Source organism: Impatiens glandulifera, chromosome 3 (genome assembly GCF_907164915.1).
Source record: "Impatiens glandulifera chromosome 3, dImpGla2.1, whole genome shotgun sequence".
Classification (NCBI taxonomy): Eukaryota; Viridiplantae; Streptophyta; class Magnoliopsida; order Ericales; family Balsaminaceae; genus Impatiens; species Impatiens glandulifera.
In genome coordinates, this window is record NC_061864.1 from 13,507,942 (window position 1) to 13,531,909 (window position 23,968).

The 23,968-nt window shown below is 32.6% G+C and overlaps 5 protein-coding genes and 1 non-coding gene across 8 annotated transcripts; 3 read left to right on the forward strand and 3 right to left on the reverse strand.

Annotated features, from left to right (window-relative positions):
• Positions 1-78: 78 nt before the first annotated feature.
• On the reverse strand, positions 79-7,436 carry LOC124932158 (CMP-sialic acid transporter 2-like). Of its 3 annotated transcripts, XM_047472768.1 has the most exons (17): positions 7,320-7,436; positions 6,957-7,050; positions 6,583-6,832; positions 6,361-6,477; positions 6,211-6,267; positions 5,079-5,156; positions 4,810-4,854; positions 4,425-4,484; positions 4,196-4,318; positions 3,408-3,485; positions 2,835-2,904; positions 2,576-2,683; positions 1,453-1,586; positions 1,287-1,366; positions 684-732; positions 532-593; positions 79-427 (listed from the first exon to the last, which is right to left on the reverse strand). In XM_047472768.1, the coding sequence occupies exons 3-16, from the start codon at positions 6,745-6,747 to the stop codon at positions 543-545; spliced, it is 1,215 nt and encodes a 404-aa protein (XP_047328724.1). In that variant the 5' UTR covers positions 6,748-6,832; positions 6,957-7,050; positions 7,320-7,436; the 3' UTR covers positions 79-427; positions 532-542. The 3 variants fall into 3 exon arrangements, with proteins under 3 accessions (XP_047328724.1, XP_047328725.1, XP_047328723.1); XM_047472769.1 differs by lacking the exon at positions 7,320-7,436 and having other exon boundaries at positions 527-593; positions 6,957-7,153; XM_047472767.1 differs by lacking the exon at positions 7,320-7,436 and having other exon boundaries at positions 6,583-6,834; positions 6,964-7,152.
• A 1,510-nt stretch (positions 7,437-8,946) lies between these two features.
• Positions 8,947-9,018, forward strand: TRNAE-UUC. The gene has a single exon. It is a non-coding gene; the product is annotated as a tRNA-Glu (tRNA).
• An 8-nt stretch (positions 9,019-9,026) lies between these two features.
• LOC124930840 (phosphoglycolate phosphatase 1A, chloroplastic-like) lies at positions 9,027-13,211 on the reverse strand. The gene is made up of 11 exons (XM_047471202.1): positions 12,858-13,211; positions 12,695-12,762; positions 12,530-12,622; positions 12,378-12,449; positions 12,092-12,163; positions 11,489-11,548; positions 11,249-11,301; positions 10,419-10,516; positions 9,718-9,817; positions 9,434-9,537; positions 9,027-9,333 (listed from the first exon to the last, which is right to left on the reverse strand). The coding sequence occupies exons 1-11, from the start codon at positions 13,138-13,140 to the stop codon at positions 9,221-9,223; spliced, it is 1,116 nt and encodes a 371-aa protein (XP_047327158.1). The 5' UTR covers positions 13,141-13,211; the 3' UTR covers positions 9,027-9,220.
• A 4,361-nt stretch (positions 13,212-17,572) lies between these two features.
• LOC124931360 (INO80 complex subunit D-like) lies at positions 17,573-18,906 on the forward strand. The gene is made up of 2 exons (XM_047471809.1): positions 17,573-18,322; positions 18,440-18,906. The coding sequence occupies exons 1-2, from the start codon at positions 17,658-17,660 to the stop codon at positions 18,678-18,680; spliced, it is 906 nt and encodes a 301-aa protein (XP_047327765.1). The 5' UTR covers positions 17,573-17,657; the 3' UTR covers positions 18,681-18,906.
• Positions 18,907-20,115: 1,209 nt separating this feature from the next.
• On the forward strand, positions 20,116-21,031 carry LOC124929230 (dehydration-responsive element-binding protein 2F-like). Its single transcript, XM_047469530.1, has one exon. The coding sequence runs from the start codon at positions 20,189-20,191 to the stop codon at positions 21,029-21,031; it is 843 nt and encodes a 280-aa protein (XP_047325486.1). The 5' UTR covers positions 20,116-20,188.
• Positions 21,032-21,084: 53 nt separating this feature from the next.
• LOC124929229 (adenylosuccinate synthetase 2, chloroplastic) lies at positions 21,085-23,696 on the reverse strand. The gene is made up of 4 exons (XM_047469529.1): positions 23,327-23,696; positions 22,406-23,098; positions 21,646-21,957; positions 21,085-21,485 (listed from the first exon to the last, which is right to left on the reverse strand). Exons 1-4 carry the CDS (start codon positions 23,645-23,647, stop codon positions 21,315-21,317), a joined length of 1,497 nt encoding a protein of 498 aa, XP_047325485.1. The 5' UTR covers positions 23,648-23,696; the 3' UTR covers positions 21,085-21,314.
• Between the last annotated feature and the right edge of the window lie 272 nt (positions 23,697-23,968).

Consider the following 23,968-nt stretch of genomic DNA (forward strand, 5'->3'; position numbering starts at 1 on the left):
TTCCTCTGTTAAACACGATTAACTATTGAATAAATATAGCCGATCTTAAAAGTGAAACAAAGAATTTTTTAAAAAAAATCAAGGGTTACCAATATCATTAAGAATGTTCATGTTTCATATTAACCAAGGGCAAAAAGAATTGCAGTGTACAACAATTGAATATATAATATATATGTATGTATATTTTAGAAAAATCTTAAGATGGGATACAACAATTTCTAGTGTAACGAGTGAGTTTCTGCCGCATATATTTCCTTTTTTTAATTACCTCTATAATACCTGCTCTTCGGTAACAAGGCTTCAAATCAAATGGAATTGTGTTGTACATCGAACGAAGCCTGATGAATAAAAAGCCCTCCTCTACAAACTGGCTATACGTTTTAGAACTTTTCAAAAATTCCTTTCAGATGGATGACAACAAAAATTCCTGAAATCAATTTTCATAGGGCCATGTTCAAATTCATATTCAAATTAAACGTGTCCTATATTTAAATTTATAATATAAAAAGCTTAACAGCGACACGACCTTACCCTAATTCTGTCTAAATGGGAAGGAGAGGTGCTCTCTCATTTGGTTCCACCAGATGCCTAGCCTGTAAAATTGAGTTACAGAAGAAACAAACACCGGTTAAAGATTACACGCAAAAAAAACGTTACATATGAGGCTGGTCAGGAAGCCTTACATCCTCGTTTGCCCCAGCTGTCATATTAAGGAAGGCTTGATCCTTTAACCTGCCAAATGGATAAATTTCTTAAATCATTCAGAGAAAATACTATACTCCCTCTTGTCCTAAATGAAGTGAATAATTTAGATAATAATGAAAAAAAAACCATCAAATGGTATTTTCCCATGAATTTAACAATATCTCCAAATACCAAATTCTAAAGCTTTGTTATAGTAGCCGGCTAATTTAGGGTTTTAAAAAGGGTGCTTCAATTTCATTGGATGCTTTACGGTTCTACCCACTTTTGTAAACAAGCAAGAAGCCTAGGCCTTGTTTGACAAAGGGTTATTTTGGATTTAATCCAAATAAACAATCATCCCATCTTCAATCACTTCATGAATCAAAGCATTCAAATCATAACTAAAACACCCTTACTTTATTTTTTATATCATTTAAAATATTAAATACAAATGATATTTTAGTCATTTAACCCGAATAATCAACTTTTTCAACAAACAAGATTTCCCCCAAAAAATTCGGATTTTATTTCAGAAAAACCTACACCAAAAAAGTTCTTAGTGCATTGACATGGTTAATAGAAAGAAAACAGAAAAAAGATACCTTAAGTTATTTGGACCTTCCATTATGTCCAAGCTACCATTTTGAGGCACATCTTTGACTTTTGAAAGAGGTGCAAAGAACTGGTGGAGATTCTAAATCATGAGAGAAGGAAAAAAACAGAGAAAGAACAAACAAGCAGACACATAATAACATAAAGGTTGAGTACCTGGTGCATCGATATGAACACAATAGAGATCCCCAGGACGAAGTTCATGGTTATCGCATGACCAAACAAAAATGCAGATGCTATGCCCGTAAAAATCGTGGCAACCGTTGATGAGTACTTCTTCAAAATTGTATCTGTAGCATTGAACATAAAGTTGGAATGAGGGGATCAGCTATAAGAAAGAAAGAATCCTATAAAAGGTTGGAATGTAAACAGATCAAAGAAACAAAGACACAAAACAGGTCAAAGAAACAAAAGAAGAACACATTACTCCAATAACAGATCAGTATATTCCATTTAACTTCCATTTGGAGCCACAGTATCTAAGATAGGAATCCGCTTTTGAATGTTCTGACAAATTACTTAGATGTGAAGGTTCAAAGGTTTGAAACATCAAGTGGAGAACACATATCCAGTAGAAAGATTTTCATACAAGAGTAGAAAGGTGATTCTAATAGACGACTTTTATCTTGAGAATTGGAATAAGATTTGGAATTAAAATTTCAATTCTAATTTTTAAAGAAATGGAATTAAATTGCATTTTAATACTTTGTTTGTAAGAATTAATAGAATTGCAAATACTGGACACAACTCTACTTTTATTCTTTTCTTTTTCCATCTCTTAAATCGTTAAGAAATATAGATTACAGAAATCTAGCAATTAGAAAGTAAAATATCACTTTACAATAATATTTATAATTTAAAGTTGAATTTAACATTATTAAAAATTTGAATAAAAAATTGTTGAAATTAAGTCACTTGAGACATGTTAATACTCTTAGTTGAGAGGAGAGAAGGAACTAAAATTCATAACTAGCTACTTACAAATCATAATGACTGTTTTGGTGTATGTTGCTTGATTTTTTGTTGATACCATTTTTTGCTGTAATTTTTAAACATCCGTTGACTTAATGACCTTTTACAAAAGGACCCTTATTAAAAAAAAGGAATTCAAAAGGACCGACTGTTCTATGAATTTGTTATTCAAAATATAATTCTCTTTTACCAAACAGGGGAATCGGAAGTGGAACCCTCAATTCCAGTTTAAAAAAATTACTACAGACAAGAGCCTTAGCAGTAATGAAGACCATACATGTCTGAACTAATAGATTAGAATACAGACCTGCATATTTGAAAAAGAATGATGACAGGATCCCTTGTGCAGCATTATTGAATATCAAAAACATGGTTGCTCTTGAGTGTCCTTTCAGGATATCCAAGCTCTCAGGACCTGAAGAGATTTTTAGATGCTTAGCTTAAGATTACAAACTAATAATCCAGAAGGCGGAATTCCTGAATATCTGGAACTTTCGAAGTTCAGTTTCTTTATAAAAGAGTTTTGGCAAATAAATGCACCATAATGTGATATTGATGTTTGTCACCTTTAAATAACGCAATTCCAAGGATGGCCAAGAAGTTGAAGATTGCACCATAACCGTATAGAAACAAATTCTGCAGAAAATGCATGAGTTCCCAGTTAATACCAGTAGAAGATAGTCACACAGTGTTGATGCTTTCAAAGCATTTAGGGTGTTCACTGGAAGAGACAGATTCAGAGAAATCACAAATTGATGTATAGATGCACAGTTCTACAAAGGCCCTTACATAAACAGATAAATGCTGAAGAAGCAAACATAGGACCTATCTCGAAACAATTTATGTTTATGGATCTGGATCTGGATATGAATCCGGAGCCATACAAGAAACCGTCAAAAAGAAAAATTTAATCGTGTCTGACTTAAGTTATGTTTCCAAGTGTGATCTCATAAGGACCCACGTCCATATAAGACATCTAAGAGAAAATAAAAAAGTTTCCAAATGGAGCCTAAAGTTGAAAAAACATCAATTGGAAAAGCACATCCAATGGTTGCATCAAATCCTAAGTGGGCTAAAAGTTTGCTTCACACCTATGTTCAGCATGGTATCCAACAAAGTATAAAAGGAAGAGAGCTTGCCTGAAGGTAAATGCTAGTGTCAAATTGGCTCTTTAAAGCATATTCATTGTATACTGATGCAAAAGATGGCACAGTGACCTGAATCAGTGCAAAGAAAATTGGTCATAATAACTTTAAGGAGAATACCATAATAAGAAAATTTAGCTTTTCCATTTTGATTGCAAGAAACAGGTTTGATCATTACACAACACTTTGATAACATAAAACTGCAAATAGAAAAACATTGACAATCCTAGCTCCTTTTGACTCCCTCTGATATGCTAATCCCTGACCTACGGAATTATTAAATTCCAAGCATAATAGTCATTCTGCAATCCGAATATCAGCCTTGAGACAAATTTAGGGGACAAAGACTGAAGGGAAAAAAAAGGCAGTACTAAATGAAATAAGAATTTAAGTTTGTAAGACAGAAAAATAAATTTCAAAACAAGACAGGGTATTATCATTTGAATGAAGCTGTGAAGCTGTCATTTTATTTTTGCTTATAGATATCGTAGGCTTACCAAAATAAGTCAATATCAAAACTTATTTACTCATAAACACACATCATAGTTAACCCCTATAAAGAAGTGACCCTTCAGAATACTAAAGCAGACAATATCAACCTAGAATCTATTTTTGTAATTCTTCTAATCCAAGGTCTGCTACCAGAATGTTGACTCTATAATATTCAATCCTCCCAAACAATATTTTCAAATTAGTAGTTTCAACTTTCAACCTAAGGCCTTGCATAAGCTAACAAACACAAACTAAACATAAAACTAAGAGTCATTCAGCTACATACTTACAAATATCACCGTATATAAATATGCCCCTGTTGCAACTGGAAGACCCATAGCAGTCGTACCCTCTGGGAGAGAGCGCAATTGGTTGACACTAATACCAATTAGCAAAAGTGCAAGAGCCTCCCACTGCGAAATGCAAGTCAGCATCAGGCACATAAAAAGTGGAAATCTTGCTATATTTAAGTACTAGACTCATATCCACCATGATAAAGCATCTGTCTCTTAAACTAACCTGAATTATGGAAAACCGACGCCTCATAATGAACTTCAAGAGAACAGCAATAACCAAAACCTACAATAACGCATATTTAACATACATAAAAAATGGGAGGTGATGGCATAGAGCCTAGCAAGAAAAGGTCACAGAAAGCATTCCTGTGGGGAATTTACTAAGAAATTCCAAATTTACAGAACAATTTAACAAAAGAGAAGTGCTCATTCTAATTGTTTGATGTTATATATTTTTTAAAAGAACTAGCAAGAAAAGTACAATTTCTTTGTTTCTGTTATAAAGTAAAAAAACACACCTCACATTCATACCTTCTGAAATCTATATAAATTAATATACATCAAGAGTTAGACAAGTTAGCTTGATTTAGGTGGAAGAAAAATGTCACCTTGAGGTTGCTCAGCATTTTTACTGTGGAAGGATTAAAATATAGCTGCAAAAAAAGAAAAGAAAAACAAGAGGGCCTATAAAACAATGGAATGAAGATCAAGATGTCCATAGTTATCTACTATTAATAATTGTCCAAAAGTAAAACTACATCTGAAAAAAATGATTCATTTTTCTGTTTTATATCCTTTACCAATGTTTGGCTCAATCTCTAAGCCCAAGTGGACAAGCAAACAAGAAATACACAAAACAATAAGAGAATACAAGTACCTGCATTGTGAACTTAAGATAGTTATTTATAGCATAAAGAAAGGCTGGAACAGCGAGGATTGCATTGTTTCGAGCTGCCTGCAGAGAAAAAAAAACAATGAGAGACCCGAATCCTGACCTAAAATACCAATATGTTTTTCATGGAAGCAACTTCTTCATCCTAGAAGATAATGCTTTATAGTATACAATCAGGCATAAAACAGCAAAAGACATTGATTTTTTTTTAAAAATCTAGTGACAAATATTTACTCCAACTTAAACCTTCCTTGAAGGAAAATGTTGATTTGAAAGTACTTTTCAATGGATTATGTTTGTACATGGACCCTTCCTTTACAATCTAACCAGCCTAATGAAGTACCAAGGCTTGATTCTTACCGAAGGTGGTATATGGTCTTCCTAATATGAAAGAAAATATTGAACATACATTTTACATATGGAATCATATACCGAAGGTGAACATAAATGATTAGGGACTTGTTTGATATGGGATTATATGAATAACTACCTTGTCAATGTAGGTTATAAAAAAACCAAGTTATTTGGGGTTATTTGAGTAAAAAGACATTGGAGATATAAATATATAATGATAAATAATTTATTTATTTTTAAAATGGAGAGTATCTGATTGATGATTTGAATGATGCGAGATGTGATCGCCCATTTGGAAACACTTTTTGGGTCTGAGTCTGGGTTTGGACGAGAAATCACTTATTTGAAAACACTTTTTTCTTTTTCGAAAGTATCAACCGGATGTGAATCTACATTAGATAACGTTTTGAGACATAACTTAATTAAATATAAATTCATAAATTTATTCAAGTTTTCTAATCCTAACCCAGATCCAGATAGGACAAACTTTTGGTTACATATACATTGGAAGCTCGTGCATTAACTTTAACAGTTCCTAAAGATGATTTTGTTGAATTCGAACCTTAGGAGTAGAAGTTAGTCATGGCTAAAGAAGCAGCAGAGGAAAAAAGGTTTCTTGAAAGTAAAAGGACCTAATATTTTGGCAATATCATTGTGTAATAATTTCATTCAACTTCTATATGCTACAAGAACTTGCCGAATGAAAAACAAATTTGGACAGGGGAATCTATGTACTCATAGTTACATCTAACACATCAATTACCTGGCAAAAAGTAGATAAGGAGAGAAGAGGTTTCTCTCCAACCTTCTGATGCCTAGCCTGCCCAAAGAATTTGAACAGAAATAAATCATGAAAAGGGATTCTTAACTGAAACAAAGTAGCACAACTTTGGTAATAAGATGACAGAAATACCTGAAACAAAAGCATAACAATGGCAAACAGCACTTTTGCCATCTCAGTTAAAAAGTTTACGCTAACAGGGCTAAACTTGAAACTTCCGTCCACTTTAGACATGTAAACTAGAATAGGCTGAAAAAAGAAAAAGAAAAAGAAAAAAAGAAGAATGGTCATAAATGCTTAGTTTCCATAAACATGGATTCTTCTGCAGATTTCAAATGTTTAAAAAACAATCACCTGCAAACCAACAAGAATGCAATCACCGACAACCAAAAAAACATTGAGGGCTCGAGTTTTCGATGAAATGCTGCTCCTATGTCTGTCGTATGCCTTTGAGAATGCTTTTGATGATGGAGAAGCCAATTTAGAGTGGCAAACACTGCATTCTATTACACCTTTCATCTTCAAATATTACCAACTTCCCCCCTTACTCTCCTCTCTCTAGTGCACAAGAAATGAATGAAACAGAACCACGATTTACTCTCACCTAAATCCAAATCCAAAACAAATTCAATTTACCAGGTGAACTGATCAGTAATCAGATCTCTTATAACAGATCAAAAAAAAATCTACCATCTTTCAGAATACACATCAAAAAAATATGTCTTTACCTTCAATTCAATTCAATTCAATCAGATCGGCGAAGATGTGTGGGTGAGTGGGTACACGACAAAGTCGATCAATTGGGACAGGAAACGATCAGATCTGACCAGAAAAGAAGAGAAACGAAATTAGAATGGTAAAACCGAGTCTTTCTCTCTTTCTCTCTTCCGGTTAGTCTGCCCCCCCAAAATGTGGATCCCAGCACGCATAATATATATATATATATATAAAAAAAAGCACATGAGTATATACTTATGTACAGATGGGTGTGGTTGTAACGTCGCTGGCTGACTGAGCAACCCTCCAATTCCTTCTAATTTTCTCAAATGGGTGTGTGAGAGAAAGAGAGAGAGATCATGAATTATACATACCATCATCATTATCATCAGGTTGGTCGAGATCCTGCAGAGGGGAGTGTGAAGGCCACGATTTGCTTTATGGGTTTCTTTTGACCAACGCCATTAAGCTACCTATAATTCTTCAAAGTTGTTGGAAAGATTAGTCTCCAATCTGGTTTTTTAAGGCTCGTTTGGAACATGCAATTCAGGAATCCAAACTGGGAATTGGACAGGCAAAAAACAAACATTGCAAGTTACAAGTATTAACATTAGCTTAAATGACAATAGTTGAATTAATATGAAGAGCTGAAGAAGACATTGAATACTTATTCTTAAATAACCCAATTCTGAAAAAGACAATAGAAATTATTTATCAATAGCTGAATCTGAAGCAGGATGACAGTCATTTGGATGGTAGTTGGGATTTTTTATCAGCTAAAATAAAGAATTATTGGATTTTAGCTGAAGTTAGGCCATAAAAGTGTTTTGGATTTTAACTAAGTAAAGTATTGATAATTGGTCAGCTATGTATATTATTTTGCTTAAAAGGATTGAAAGTAACTTTCATTATGTTTGTATACTATCTTCTTAATACATTTAGTGATATTAAGAATGTAATTTGGTTTGATTTGGTGACTATTTATCAAAATGTACATTTACATTTAAGATTGATATTAATTTAACATATACCTATTATCATGCATATAAATAATGTAACACAATTATGAACGTCATTAATATGGTGTATTATCGCAATTCATAAAAAAAAAATCTCAAAGTTATATCATTATATGAAAATGTTATTATTATAAAATTCATTGAATAAAAAAACCACTCTAAAATATAACAGTGTACCAAGGATCAATTAACCATTTTTAAATTGAATTTGTCTATTACTAATAATAGTTAATATTAATATTCTCTCATTATTTTTATTTCAAAGGAGTGTTATGACTTATCATTATTTTGTTTACAGTTTCATAAATCATTATCGTTTTTATCTTATTTAAATATTTATTTTAACTATTTGGTCGGTTTAATGGCGTCAAACCAACCAACTCAAATCGCAATTTGACAAAAAAAAACGCGATGAATTCAATTTGACCGATTCAGTTTGATATTCGGTTCGGTTGGAGTTCAACGATTTGGTGTGTCGTAGTTTTAATTTTTTAAATGCATTTATAATAAATAAAAAAAATGTAAATAGTCGTTTAAACACACCAACACAAATATCACATTAGAGAAAATAAAATAAAAAGTCAAAAAAACATGAAAGTAAGAAGATAAAGACGTCGCTCAATAGATTAATGATTTTTTTTTTCAAAATATGATTATTTGCTTCAAATTATTGTTAACTAGTTGAAAAAATATGTATATGTTTTAAATTCCTTTCCTAACTTTTATTTTCCTATACCTCTAAGTTGTTAGATAATAAAATATCCACTATATATATATATATCATATGTCCAACTCAAATAGTTCCCAAAATACAAATAAATTGTAATCTAGGCTAATTATACTATAAAAGTGACTTATATAGATAATAGTGTCCGGAACATCTTGGAACCTAAGTAGACCGTCTTAGAAGGTTTTAAAACTACAGATAACAAAAACTTTGCATTTAAATAGATTAAAATAATTTTAATAGGATAAACATCAATCCATTGTCGTCCAGCGGTTAGGATATCTGGCTTTCACCCAGGAGACCCGGGTTCGATTCCCGGCAATGGAATTTTTTTATTTAGTATTAGCCCATACAACTTTCAAGTTGATTGTTTTTCAAAAAAATACACCCATGAGTCATGACCCACATTACAAAGTCAAGGCTCATCTGCTTAGATTGATAGATGGAGTATATTTGTGCATAACTTCTTTTAAAACAGAAAAGGATAAAGCTCTATACAGGCCTAAAGTACAACAAAGTCACAATGAAATTATACAGTGGCAGCTTTAGCTTTAAGAGTGAGGAAGTCTGAGATCTGGTTTGTGTAAAAATCAGGTTGAATTGTATTGCTAGGATCCTTAAGCTTTGACAAACTTGTCACACCTATAAAAATAAACACACAACCAACAAAAAAAGAGACTGTTAACTTGTTTTCGAATATCCAAGGGAAGAAAACTTAGCATAACTTGAAAAGATTTCCTACCCGAGAGAACTAGAAGGGTTTTACAGCCACCATTTTGTCCAAAAAGAATGTCTGTATCTAATCTGTCGCCAACCATGCATATTTGTGACTTAAGTATCCCGAACCTGTAGACAATATGGCCAGGGCTCGTTAGTCAATTGCTTACATTTAGACCCGAGTTTATTCTTTGCAGGAGGGTTTGTGTTTTACAACTTTAGACAAACAACCAGACACCATGTTTTGTTTGATAAGAAATTTAAATAACCAATTTACAGCAAATAAGAGATAGGAGAATAGTATCATACTCGTTTGCCAAGTAATCCATCATAAAAGTTGATGGTTTTCCAACAACCAAAGGTTCTTTCTGAGTAGACCCATAAACAGCGCCAACCATTGAACCACCACCTGATGCCAAAATCACAACATTACTTAAGAAAACATAACCAACTTTAAGGAACAATAATTCCCCACTCGTTCAATTCAACTTTACAGTTCCAAGACTCTCTATTAATTTACTATACAAAACACAGATTTCAATCATTTCATGCAACATGAAAGTAGTTGGTTCAAGCCAAACATTTTCCAAGTTACTTGTAACATTCTATGCTCTTAAATTGGTAAGGAAGAGCAAATTAGCTTACCAGCCTTTGATTTGTATCATTTTAGAATGCATGGCAACTCTTATTACTATGACTAGACTATGTCTTCCATACATAAAAATGATAACACAATAATGTTTTCATATCCTTGACCCAAAGTGTTCCCACATAATTAAATGAAATTCTTTATTGTACCTATTTTTTTATCTATATACAATGGTTTATACATTTTAAGACCTAAAGGAAGTGCAAAACCATTGTTGCATATACTGATCAACCAAATATCACACCATAATTAAATAACAAGAGCAGGTACATCTGCTGAATTAAAAACAAAGTTCCTACTGTCTGGCGCAAATAAAATATGATAATAGACTTGTAAAATGATGAAAACATGTATGACTAACCTGCCCATTCCTGAGCATCTGTAAGATGAGTAACAGCATCACGGTTAGTTGCTATGAACAGACATCCTGGGTTTTCACGTATGCAGAGGGTGGCATATCTTCAATGATTGAGACAGTGTTTCCAATGTTAGGTACCCATTTGGAATAAAGTTAAAGATCCATACAAACTACAAGCAGGCTTCCAGATGACAATAAGACTAAAAGGCAAGTGGACAAAAAAATGCCAACTTTTTTTTCGAGAATTGAGCTAACTTGATTTGCTAAACAAGAAAATTGCATTGAAGTCAAACAATAAATACATAATGTCTTAAATATAATAGATTAGAAAGGCTTCTTTGTAGGTGATCTAGTAGCAAAGAGCGAAAATTGGCTCATGAAGGTATATGTATATTTTGTTCCACTATGAATAGTAGACTCAAATGTTCTAATTTACAAACTCAATTGAAAAGTCTTGAGTTGTAGGGGAGTAGGTTTCCAATGATATTAAACCTGCATTTCTTTATTAGGTTTAACCTCATTTGCACGAAAACATATGAAGAAACACAAATATGGACTACACAGATTGGGAAAACAAATTGTCAATAGATATAAACCTCGAAGCTGTTGTGCCAGTGGAGCTATGATATCTTGTTATTGTACCACTTGCAATAAAAAAACAAAATGTAGCGAAACAAAAAGGATAAATTTCTAATGGACATGTTGAGGCTGTCACATGCTAGCATAAAATAAATTTAACTTCAGATAATATTTAAAGGAATCAGAACATACTAAAAATGTTCGATATATGTAATGCAAAATTTCAGCAATACAGAATAAAATAATGAACTTACTGGATTTTGTAGTAGTTGAAATAGCGATCAAATCCAACCACAACAGCTCCAACCTGGAGTCAGTTAATTAAAATGTTTAGTACAAAAAGGCAATATCATTAGTTGAGTATGCAAACTCTGTTTAAATAAAAATTGTGATAGAAGACTGTCAGAAACATAAATTATCCCTAGAGATGTGATCGGGAGAAATGGAGAGAGTGCATGTTTTGAAATGAATTTAGCCTCTGGACTGATGAATACCTGTTCATCATGCTCCATCAAAAACCCAGGCTTTAGCTCTATCTTTTTGCTTCCGTCTTCCTTTAAGGAGCACCAATATAGAAATCATCAAGCACTACATAGACTTATTCTTTATTTTCAGTGAATTTAATGCTATGACAATGGAATTTAATGTCTTGGTTTTCCAAGTGCCTCAGACTATTCTATTCATTATTGGCATTTGCCTACATATAATTCTCATGGACTCCATCAGTGTTTATATGGCTAATTCACTCATTTCATAAATGATGCCCACATAACAATATGTCCCAGAAATCTTTTTTTTTCTGGTAACAATCATGCATGCATATAGTAACATACTTAGACATGTTAGAATTCCTGTAGTTCATTAACGACATACTTATAATACAACATATTCTAACGCACATAGAAGATCAGAATTCAAAAGGCACTTAATATGCTCCCATGCACAGTTCAAGGCTTTTTCCCAAAATAAATAAATATAACAGATCTTTTCTTTTCTTCTTCGCAACGAGTAATTTAACAAATTAATAGAAATCTTGTTCCAATTGTGTGGAATAAAAATAATTTTCATTAGTAGAAACAACTTTGTTAAGTGCATACCGGGCCACCAACGTACTGATATCCAGCTAACTCAAGTTCCTTCAAGATTCCATCTTCTCCAATCACATAGACCTGAACAGAAGCACCCAAAAATTATGAAAAAAAAAACAAAATTCATTTATATAGGGCATAAAGCTTGTCATCTTTTTAAACAAGAAAACTATAAATGTTTGGAACCCAAGAAAATTGGCAGACAAGCATCCATAACTGTCCTCTTACAGCAACATCTATACGAGTTCTCTTTAAAATAGAAAGAAAAAAAAAAGACTTAAAGGCAGCTACTTACCTTTTTATCTTTTGGGAAATCAATGGATTTCAAATATGCAGCAGCAGCAAAAGATGATGCAAAAATTTCCTCCTGTCAAGTTCAGCTGTAATCAGAACATGGATCGATGTTGGGTACTACTGCATTGATCAAAATAGAAGACATGTACAAACCTGACTGACACTAAGACCAAGTTCTTCAAACTTCTTGCCATATTGTTTTCTAGACTTGGTAGAGTTATTAGTAACAAACACTAATCTCTTTCCCTGTAATATTAAAACCATAAATAGTTCAGAAGCACGAATATATCATCAATGTGGCTGAAGATAACCTCAGACCTTAGATCGAAGCAAATCAAGAGTCTCAGGTACGCCAGATATAAGCTTATCCCCTTTCCATATAACCCCTGTAAAAATGAATAAGAGTTATCCATTTCTGATCAGATTGAATCCCTTCAAAAGAAAAATGTGTCATTGGGTAAAGAAAGTATCTGGGTCTTACCGTCGCAATCAAAGATGAATGTCTCAACCGAATCGATGAGTTCATCGGGATTCTGGAGAGGCTGAGCAGAAGCGCGAGTGACAATACTGGAAAAGGGTGATGAATGCATTCTAGTATTGAGTGAAGTAAGATTACTACTGTTCCATCCGAAGCTGAGCACAGTAGACCTCTTCTTGCTGTGAAGATGAAGAAGAGAAAGAAAACGCTTGGAAATTGGAGAAAGGCGCGAGAGAAGTGATGAGGAAGTAGAGGACAGAACTGCTCCTCCTCCTGCGTTGATCATCTCTACAATTTGTCAGAAAAAGATCTCACCTTTCGCACTGCAATCAATTATTGCAATCATTCTACACCAATTTCATGCCATCTCTTTATCCCCATTTCTTTTTTCATCTTTTATCTAATTCCTAAGGCGGGGATTTTTTTTATTTATTTAAAAATATATATATTATTATTAAATAGCCACTAAAATTTATAGTCATCTCTTACTATTTTTTTATATTTTATTGAAATATTAATTAATTAAATCACATATCTCGTACTAAATAAAACACAATAAAAAATATATACTTTAATATTAATCAAAATAATAATTATGATAAAATATTAATTTTTACTTATTTTATTATTATTATTATTATTATTATTATAAAAAAATTCATGACGATGCATAAAACAAAATAAATTAAAATAATTATAATATTATCTATTTAATGTTTAAAATTATTAATAAATCACGAATAATATATTAAAATAAAAAACATAACGTTCTCATTCCACATTTTATTCACTTCGATAAAAATAACTTATTTTCTCACATGTTTAATCACATATTTTTTTCGAATGAATCTCTCATCTAGTGACTTTACACTTTCAATTTGTCAATCAAATATTTGATTCGTATTTTTTAATAATTAGCATCGTGATCTCACAATTTGGTCAATCAAATATTTGATTCATATTTGTTTAATCACTTTTAAATGATACCGGTCTATTATCATTCGACAAACCACATCTCAATCACACTTGGTTAAAGGTTGTACTTGTTTTGTTAGGTTGCAAGTTCGAAACATACAAATAACACTTTAAATTTTATTTTTAACCGTTTTAAGTTTATGGGCGGGTCAACCCACAATCCGACCGAAGTATTCATTTACTCTCACATAAATATCCAAATTAACCACAGCTCTCGACCCGACAATTCGGACACTTTAAAAATTAAGCATCATTATATATATATATATATATTAGCTAGTTAAAAAATTTGAACTTTTATTATTAAAATGTCTCGGGTTCATCAAATTTGGTGTTGAATCTTAAATATAAATTGTTGTTAGCTTAGGTGGTTAAGAAGTTATACTTATTTTGTTATGTTGCAAGTTCAAAACATACAAATAGCATTTTAAATTTTATTTTTAACCGTTTTAAGTTTATGGGCGGGTCAACCCACAATCCAACCCAAATATCCATTTACTCTCACATAAATATCCAAATTAACCACAGCTCTCGACCCGACAATCCAAGCACTTTAAAAATTAAGATATATATATATATATATATATATATATATATATATATATATATATATATATATATATATATATATATATATATATAATAGATTGCAAATGACTAGTATTTAGAAATATCTTAAAGTTGGAGGATGACAATTGAGTTTTTCCTAATATTCAAACAAAATTTAATTATAATGATTTTTTTTTTGTTATTTATGTTTTACAAATATTCTTATAATTTTTTAAATATATATAAATATTTATTAGTTAATGAAATATATATATGAATTTAATATATAAAAGTTGCTTTTTATATAAATTTTAATGTTAATATTTATTTTAAGTTGTTTAAATATATTGATTGTTTGTATATAAAATCAATAAATACTAATAAATTTAAATATATTATTATTTTTCTTATTAATTTTAAAAATAATAAATATAGATGTATGATATTTTTTTAATAATTTAAATAATACTAATAATTAGTACTAATATTATTCCTTGTAAATATGATTTATAATATGAAGTTATATATATATATATATATATTTTTAATTTCATGTATATTAAAAATGATTAAAATTGTTTGAACATAACGATAACCTGACATGAAAAGAAAATAAATAAAAATAAAAATAAAATAAACATATAAAAAAATAATAATAATCGAGCTCGTAAATCCTCGAGAAGAACGATTAATTCTCTAACGGACTCTATCGGGTTTTCGGAATGAATCTCAAAAAGCATCATAATAATAACATTATGAATATACACATCGGACGACTACGATAAGTGAAAGTTCGACGATTTCTCTCTAACCAGATAGTTCACCAAAAAATAATTAGAATAGTAACCAAATTATGTAGTCATGTCATATTAGCCGGATCAATCCAAATTTTTCAACAACTAACCAAAGACTCAGTCATCATCTAATGAATCCTAGTGATACTTCATAAAAGACTCCAAATACTAATCACTCATCGATAATGCAAAAAAGTGAGTTGCGATTCAACCTTCTCGTGACACATACGACTAACCATAATACAACTTTTTTCATACACATATTATTCGTAAGAATTTCACCGTGAATAACACTTCATCCAAAGAACGAGATCTTGGATGGAATATTTGGCTCCCAAAATTTCTCCCAACAAAAGTTATATGTACTCATTTTAGCGAACAACTTGTAGCAATGCCCCACATGAGAATTATTTATGTATTACCAACGCATAACGTCTTGTTTAGATGGGGACATTTGTTTGCGTCATACCAAAAAAAAAATTATTTTATGAGACAAACTCTACATAATGTTTAATCTTTTTCTATATCTAATTCGACTAGTGAAATCACTAGATTGAAGACATTAATTGTGACATTTTTATATATAGCCATGGAAGCAAGTTGTGGATACGTCGTAGCTAGACTTTTGACACTACACCAACTGTCGTCCCAAAAATTGATCGAAAAAATCATCCCACAAAGAATCTAGATTGGTCGCTGAAAACTTTTCAACATATAATAAATTTCCCTCCAAATGTTACACCCCGCTGAATAATTAGACATTTGTGTGAACCAACTAGACTAATTGTAACCATACTTATATTTTATTATCGATGCTCAAAGATAAATTTATAGCACCATTTTGATAGAAAAATCTTATTAAATGAAATAATATATCAAATATTCAAACCTCGTTTATCTTTAAACATTTAGTATTCTCTCAACTAAACTAACAAAACGATGAATTTGAGGATCCCGTGAAATTATATTATATTTAATTATAAAAGTAAATAAAATTATTTTTTAGAATTTAAGAAATTAATATAATAAGCCATTAACTATCCTCATGAATTAAATAAATAAAATTATTAATTAAGGTCTGAAGATTTTAATTTGAAAATATTCCAGACATTTCCTTATTACCATGTATAAGGTTGTAAGTGATTAAGGTATGTAACTGTAATTTAGTTTTAAAAAAATATAGTATAAATTAGTATTCTTAACTAAGTATAGTTTGTACAAGGTAAAATACTGTTAATATATATATAAAAAATTAATATATCCCTTATACCTTAAACCAGCATATACATATAAATAAATAAATAAATATATATATATATATTAATTATTATAACAGTCCTGATTTATTTAGTCTGGTCAGCCTCATTTGATTGATGTTATATCATTTTTTTAATATTAAATTTATAGTATAAATGTTTCTTTCCTTCTTATTATAGATAAACAGATAGTATAAAAAAATGGTTCAATGAAAAAGTATAACAATTGGATTAAATAATTAAAAACATATTTTATATTAATTATTTAAAATATTATAAAAAATAAATATGTTTCTAATTATTTTTATTTATGATTTGAATTATTTATTTAGTGGAGATTATATATATATATATATATATATATATATATATATATATTTAATTGACTATGCTTCAACGAGTTAACCTAGATTTTTTATTATTTAAAGGATCGTTCTCTCCTCATTCGTCTCGCGGCGCCGTTCTTATCATTTCAGTTGAGAGATTAAGTTCTCCTCATTCGTCTTGCGGGCGCCGTTCTTATCATGAGATTAAGTTCATTTCACTTGTTGTCTCTTCAAGTTTAATTTTGTGCTACTCATACATTTGATTTTTCATTATTCATTTAGTTCGAGTTGAGCGCTAATTGTGTTATTTCGAGTTGATAGTTATTCATCTATTTTGCTATTATTTGTGATGTTTTCTTTTCATTGTATTGGAATTTTATATGGTGTCATCTGTTCAAATCAAGATAAGAATTTGATGTTTACGAGTTTTAACTCGTTTTTGTAGTGTTTATGTACCGTCAATGTTTCATCGTTCGACAGTGTTGCGATATGTATTGACAAGACTTTCTTGATAAATGGACATGTACAATTCTCAATTTTCCGTCAATCAAAAAATCATGGGACATGTTTTTTTGTGCTTTTGTTTTATTACATTGAAACTATGTATTTGTGCCATAATTAAAAGATTGATTTTGAAGTGTGAAAATGCATATGTAATTCATTCCATTCATAGACTTTGTATTAAGTTATTATATATGAATGATTTTGTTTCTATTAGTAGGCCAAATTTTACATTAAAAGAAAATATGTAATCAAATTTGTTCATTTGAAATTTTTTTAATAAGATTTCAGGGTCAAAATGGGATTTTGTTTAATTCACATACTGACCACACTCCACACAAGTTCTTCTTGCTGTCGGGTCTTTCTCTCTCTAATTCTTGTTCTTTCTCTTTGATTTCTTGAATGGCTCCTGCAAACAATTCCAACAAGCACAACAATGTAAGCAGCAATCACAATCATCTCTCTATACCTTCAAAACCCACAAACATGGCGAATCCAAATCCGATTCCAAACCCTAATCCGTCAATCGGAAACGGGTTCAACGACCAAACCCTTAATCCACCACCCGCACATTACAATCGGAACAACAGCAGTCTTCGTCTGTTCAACGATTGGCTAGAGAAGGCCGAAAAGAACAATCACAAAGCTTCTAGCTCATCTGCTTTGCCGGCAACGGCAACAACTGCAATGGAAATTGACGGATCGGAGGAGGATGTTGCCCTGGCGAAATCGGAGGTTTTGACTAGGGAAGAAGTTCTCAGGCGGCGATCTCGTCAGATGAAGAATCTGATCAAGGTTTACAAAGAGCATTACTGGTCTATGACTGAAGAAATCAAGATCAGGTACAGAGAATACTATTGGGAGTTTGGTAAAAGCCCTTTTCAAGATGATGAAGTTGCTGGAGAAAATGTTGATGGTAACAATTCTGTACCACAAGAAGGGTTGAATCGGTGTGAAGTTCATGGTTGTAAAGTTAAGGCTATGGCTATGACCCGTTTTTGCCATACCCACATATTATCAGACTCGAAGCAGAGGCTTTACAAGGGTTGCTCTTATGTGACCAAAAGGTTTTGTTCTTTCTTTGTGTCTGATCATGTTCATGTTCATAGAAATGGAGTTATCTAAATTTTCTTGGTGTTTCTTTGTTTGTTTTCAATCATGTGGTGAATGATGAATGAGGACAGCTTACCATCAGGACCAATCTACTGTATGAAGCCTGTTTTGAGATCAACTGTTCCTCTTCTTTGCTCAATGCATTTAGGGAAGGCTGAAAAGCATGTGGCAAAGGCACTGAGGAAGGCAGGTCTTACTACAACTTGTAAGAGTAAGTTTGCTCCTAAACTTCATGTTGTAATTGCAGAATTTGTAAGACAGCTTCAAGCCAAAAGGAGGAGGATTGCACTTGTTGAAAACAAGAAAGGATAAATTTAGCTCAGGATATGACTTGTAAATTTATCTTTGTTTTCTTTTTTTCTCTTGAAACTTCATATGGTGGGTGTGTGTGTGTGTCTTGACAAACAAACTGTCAAAAATGTTTCATAATAGTATGGATTTGATTCAGAATAGTAGCTCAGTTGGTTACTTCGAGGATTTGATTTAGGTTCGACCCCTTTGAAACAAAAAATAATATGGATTTGACTTTCTTCTCTGATCTCTGATCTTCCTTTTTTTTGTTACATTTGATTTTCCTGTTCAGTTTATTATTATGTTGGAGCATATGATATATGATGACTGGTTATTAGTGTTTCAAATGAACCATAGTAGATTTGAGCAGTAAAAAAAATCTATGAACTTAACATGTATACAGGTAACTTTTTGCATTGGCATTTCATTAACTTTTTCCAAAAATAAAATAAAACATTTCATTCAAAACTTGATATGATTATCTTCTTCATTTGCTGTAAATTCCCTTGTTCATTTTGCTGCAGTAAATTGGGGTTGTTTTCAGGTTTTTGTTGGGTGTTAGGGAGAGGAGGACTAGGAGGGGGAGAAAATTAGTGATTTTAGAAATGAAAATGACAAAACTTTCTTTTATCTTTATTTTTTTGCATATGGTTTATTTGAAAATCTATTATGATAATACATGGAGGATGAATGTAAATAAGAAAGAAAGAAGAAGATGGAGAAGAACAGAACTACATCCAAAATACAGAGAACTGTTTGATCTAGTAATGGAGGAGGAAGAAGAAGAATTGCACCTCTAAACATTTCCCATTTTCACGAGCTCACAAATCACATGTCTTCCGAGTAAGAGAGAGAGAGAGAAGAACACTCTTCTTCTTCTACCTTGGCATATATCATCATCATCTTCTTCCCATGCTCTCTCTTTCTCTTTCTCTCTCTCTCTCAGACATGTGCAGTCAGAAATATCAGAAGAGAGAATCCAAGGAAAATACATTTATTAACTTAACTATCTATTCATTTCAAACAATTTTATGCCCCCAAATACAAATTGAATTTATGTAATATCTTTTGTATTTAAAATTGAGTGATTGGATGTTTGATAAAAAACAAAAAGTGACGCAGAATTTTTTAGACACATGTAAGAACTCCACCTTGTACATTACTAAAGTTGTTCCAAGTGGATGGGGATTATTATTTTAAAGAATTTATAAATATCATAATCTTGTAAAACCTGTTTTTTATACAAATTTAAAACCCAAATTTGTTGTCAAAAGGCTTATTTCAAATAATGTGTAAAGAAATTGTGTCTAGAAAATTAAGATGATCACTTTGAGAATGAGATTTTAGACACATGATGAACGGTCACATGACTTTAGGCAAGTTTTCTATAAACGTGATAACCATTAAATCAAACTGTCCTCCGCTCCCCCTCTTTCACTTCACTGTATTTAAATCTTACTATCATTCATTCCAACTCTAAGCAGTTTCACTCTTTACTACTACTACTACTACACTTCTTCACACAGATAATGGAAAATTGCAGAAAGGTTAATTACCCACATCAAAAAACATGGAAGAAAGGTCCGCCGAGAGGAAAAGGCGGCCCACTAAATGCATCTTGCGGTTACAGAGGTGTCCGTCAGCGAACATGGGGGAAATGGGTGGCAGAGATCAGAGAGCCCAAGAAAAAAAACAGACTCTGGCTCGGCTCTTTCTCCACAGCCGAGGAAGCAGCCATGGCCTATGACCAAGCAGCCACAAGGCTATATGGTCCAGACACATACCTAAACCTGCCTCATCTCCAACCAAAAACAGCAACCAACAACAGCCCGATTAAATGGTTTCCATCGACTTCAAAAACAACGCATCTGCCTAGGTTTCACGCTACTACCACTCCATGGCTCAATCTTAGTGCTCAACCAAGTCTTCATTCTATTCACCAAAAGCTACAGCAGCTCAACAACAACAAAATTGGGCTAATTAAACATCAGCAGCCACCTACTATAACAACAACCCAACCAGAACCACCAACAGCTCAGTCTGAGGAAAAGCCTCAGATTGATCTTCATGAATTCCTCATGCAGATGGGAATATTGAAAGGAGATGATAACCAACAACAGCCTAGCGCTAATTCACATGGCAAAGATGTGGTTAATGTCCAGGGAAGACTCTATGCCATAGAGGAGAAGAGTTTCAATTGGGAAACATTGATAGATATGCATGATGGATTGAATGATCAAGACAAACAGATTCATAATGATCATCTTCCTGAAGGAGGAGGAGAAGAAGAACAAGATAGATATTTTTCCTATACACTTCCCTGTTTCCATGAAGAGCTATCTTTTGGCGATAATTTATGGAATTTCTGTTAGTATAGCAATGTGACAACAAATTCTGCTCAAGTCAAAAAATCACAACTAAAAAGTACTAGTAAAATAAGAATGGGTCATTTTAGCTCTAAGACTATGTTTCAAGAAGATCAAAAGAAACCTTCAACATAGTTTTCTGGAAAATTAGTTAAAAACTAGAACACATACTGTTTTCCAAAGTATTATCAAATGGGTACCCAGCAACAACAGGGAACAACCAATGTGAATTTTCTTAAGGTACACAAGAAACCCTCCTCTGACAAATCATTAATAAATAGGGATATCACTACTTGTAAATAAGGGCATCACGACCTGGCCCAACACCTATGTAATTAATAGGGATACCAACGAGTTCTTCTATTCTCTCAACATAGTTCCGTGCAGCCTTTGGAAGATCCGAGTAGTGTCTAACAGCGGAAATATCAGTATTCCATCCAGGCATAACTTCATACTCCACCTACATTGAACAAAAACAAGAATATCATCTCATCAGCCAGTAAGAAAAGTCACAGACTATGACAAAAAAAAACTAAAAAACACAATATTTTATTAACCCAATTTTTTTATAGAACACAAGAAAAAATTGTTTGTTGTAAAACTCGGAAATGTTTCTGAACCTGTAACTGCTCCAGGGTGAGAAGATCGGAAGGGAATGACTTGATTGGAGTGCCATCAGGGTATTTATAAGATACACCCAATTTGATTTCAGGAAGATCAGACAAAACATCAAGTTTAGTCAGATTTAGAGAAGAGAATCCATTAATCTGATTGCAGAACTTAAGAGCAACTATATCAAGCCAGCCACAACGGCGAGGACGGCCAGTAGTTGTGCCGAACTCCTGACCAGCAAACCTAAGAAGATCGCCACCTTTCCCCAATATTTCAGTGGGGAAAGGACCTGAGCCAACTCTTGTAGTGTATGCCTTTACCTGCAATGAATACATAGATAAGAACCACAGATTGTATGTAACTTGAAACTATGTAACTTTTCTTAGACCAAGTGAACACAAATGCTAATCAAAACACATTGAACAATAGGACAATCTATGGGAAAATTGATATTTTGCTACTCCACGTTTTACCAATTTTGATTTCCCCCTCAAATTTAGGTTGCTTGGACTTTTTCACTCAAACTAACAAAATCTGTGCAGTTTATTTAACCTTTAACTAACTGCAACAAACGATAACATGTGAAGGTTACCATAACTTAAGAAGTAAGCTAGGGAAATTTAGCTAACTGGAGATGAAACATTAAGAAATTTAAATTTGGGGAAAAGTTTGCAGAGCAAAATGGCAAAATTGTTTACATTTCAGAAAAGCGAAGAATAAAATAAAAGTTGTTTCCATGAAGAGAGAATGATAGAAATATTCAATTACCACGCCAATGAGATCACCAAGAACTCTAGGAGCAATGCCAAGACCAGTACAAATTCCACCAGCTGATGGACTAGAGGAAGTCACAAAGGGGTATGTTCCGAAGTCAATGTCCAGCATGGTTGCTTGACCACCTTCCACTAGGATCTTCTTATTTTGGGCAATGGATTCATTCATGACATGGACAGTATCAGCAATGAAAGGTTCTAACCTCTCAGCATATTTCTCATACTTCTTACACTCTTCCGTGAGCACATCTTGATCATATTTAAACCCTGGAAATCTTGCAGCTGCATCCGCCATTAAAATGTCAAGCTTCTGACGGAAAGTGTCCATATGCCTTAAATCACCAACTCTAATACCATTACGAATCACTTTGCTCGAGTAACACGGCCCAATGCCTCGCTTGGTAGTGCCAATGAAAGATTTGGCCAACTCAGCTTCTCTAAGGCCATCAACCACTTGATGAAAATCAAACAACAGATGAGCCCGATCAGAAACAAGGATCCTCCCTTGGCAAGAAACGCCACTAGATTCTAGACCATCAATTTCTTTGAACAATCCAGGTAAATGTACAACCACCCCATTACCAATTACACATAGGGTTTCTTCATTGAGAATACCAGAAGGAACAAGGTGAAGAGCAAACTTCTTTCCCTCTGAATTGTAGATTGTGTGGCCAGCATTAGCCCCACCCTGTAATCAAAATTCAAGCTTTAGGGAGAATGAAGGAGAATCACATACCAAATTAGTTTTTTTATAATCAGGACAAAATTACATAACTAATTCGATATGTTAAGAACATTAGAACCACAAAATTAGTATCTATTTGCAAATTTACTGTTTAGGGCAAACTTACAGTTCCTTCAACACAGACGCGATACATTGAGCTATGAAACGTTAAGAGAGAAAGAGGGCAAATACCTGACAGCGAGCGACAATATCAAAATGCTTGGCCAGGATATCAACGAGTTTTCCCTTTCCTTCGTCACCCCATTGAGATCCCAATACACCAGATACCTGACTCAGAGAATCGATTTGACTCAGCCCCCTGTTCTGATCAGTTACCGATGCCGTTGCCTGCGATTTCACGGCGCATACGGCGATATTCCGACGAAGGTTCAGACATACGCGAGAGCTATAATTTCCTCCAGAGATTCGGAAGCTTCTTTCAGGAGCTAGAATGGAATTCGAGTCGAGTCTGAGAGATGAAAGGTTCATCGCAGCGGCGGCGGCGGCGGCCATGTATATTTTTACTACTAAATCAGTCGAGAGGAAAAAGAAGCCAAAATGAAGCAGGGGTTATGTAATTATATAGATGACCATAAAAAAATGATCACTGTATTTATATATAATATTCAACTTAACCCTTAAACTTTATTTTATCATATAATTATATTTATCTTTTAAAATAGTTACAAAGATAACCTAATTAAAGTTGGTAATTGCTCCATTCTGATTTTAGCTATTTGATCAAATCTGATTATTTTGGGTTAATGATTAAATTAATTTAAAATCTTAAATAAATTAATTAATTATATTTTAGTTAACTATCTAAATAATTTG

Excerpts from the sequence above, each read along its gene's own strand:
- LOC124929230 (XM_047469530.1), top strand. The coding sequence starts at position 20,189 with ATGGAAAATTGCAGAAAGGTTAATTACCCACATCAAAAAACATGGAAG.
- LOC124930840 (XM_047471202.1), bottom strand. The coding sequence starts at position 13,140 with ATGATCAACGCAGGAGGAGGAGCAGTTCTGTCCTCTACTTCCTCATCA. Across the intron at positions 12,623-12,694 it reads TTGATTTGCTTCGATCTAAG|GGAAAGAGATTAGTGTTTGT; the intron begins GTCTGAGGTTAT and ends TTAATATTACAG. Across the intron at positions 12,164-12,377 it reads ATTTCCCAAAAGATAAAAAG|GTCTATGTGATTGGAGAAGA; the intron begins GTAAGTAGCTGC and ends GCTTCTGTTCAG.
- LOC124929229 (XM_047469529.1), bottom strand. The coding sequence starts at position 23,647 with ATGGCCGCCGCCGCCGCCGCTGCGATGAACCTTTCATCTCTCAGACTC. Across the intron at positions 23,099-23,326 it reads ATATTGTCGCTCGCTGTCAG|GGTGGGGCTAATGCTGGCCA; the intron begins GTATTTGCCCTC and ends TTTTGATTACAG. Across the intron at positions 21,486-21,645 it reads TCACCCTGGAGCAGTTACAG|GTGGAGTATGAAGTTATGCC; the intron begins GTTCAGAAACAT and ends TGTTCAATGTAG.
- LOC124931360 (XM_047471809.1), top strand. The coding sequence starts at position 17,658 with ATGGCTCCTGCAAACAATTCCAACAAGCACAACAATGTAAGCAGCAAT. Across the intron at positions 18,323-18,439 it reads TGCTCTTATGTGACCAAAAG|CTTACCATCAGGACCAATCT; the intron begins GTTTTGTTCTTT and ends GAATGAGGACAG.
- LOC124932158 (XM_047472768.1), bottom strand. The coding sequence starts at position 6,747 with ATGAAAGGTGTAATAGAATGCAGTGTTTGCCACTCTAAATTGGCTTCT. Across the intron at positions 2,684-2,834 it reads TGGAATTGCGTTATTTAAAG|GTCCTGAGAGCTTGGATATC; the intron begins GTGACAAACATC and ends AAATCTCTTCAG. Across the intron at positions 1,367-1,452 it reads TGTTCATATCGATGCACCAG|TTCTTTGCACCTCTTTCAAA; the intron begins GTACTCAACCTT and ends AATCTCCACCAG.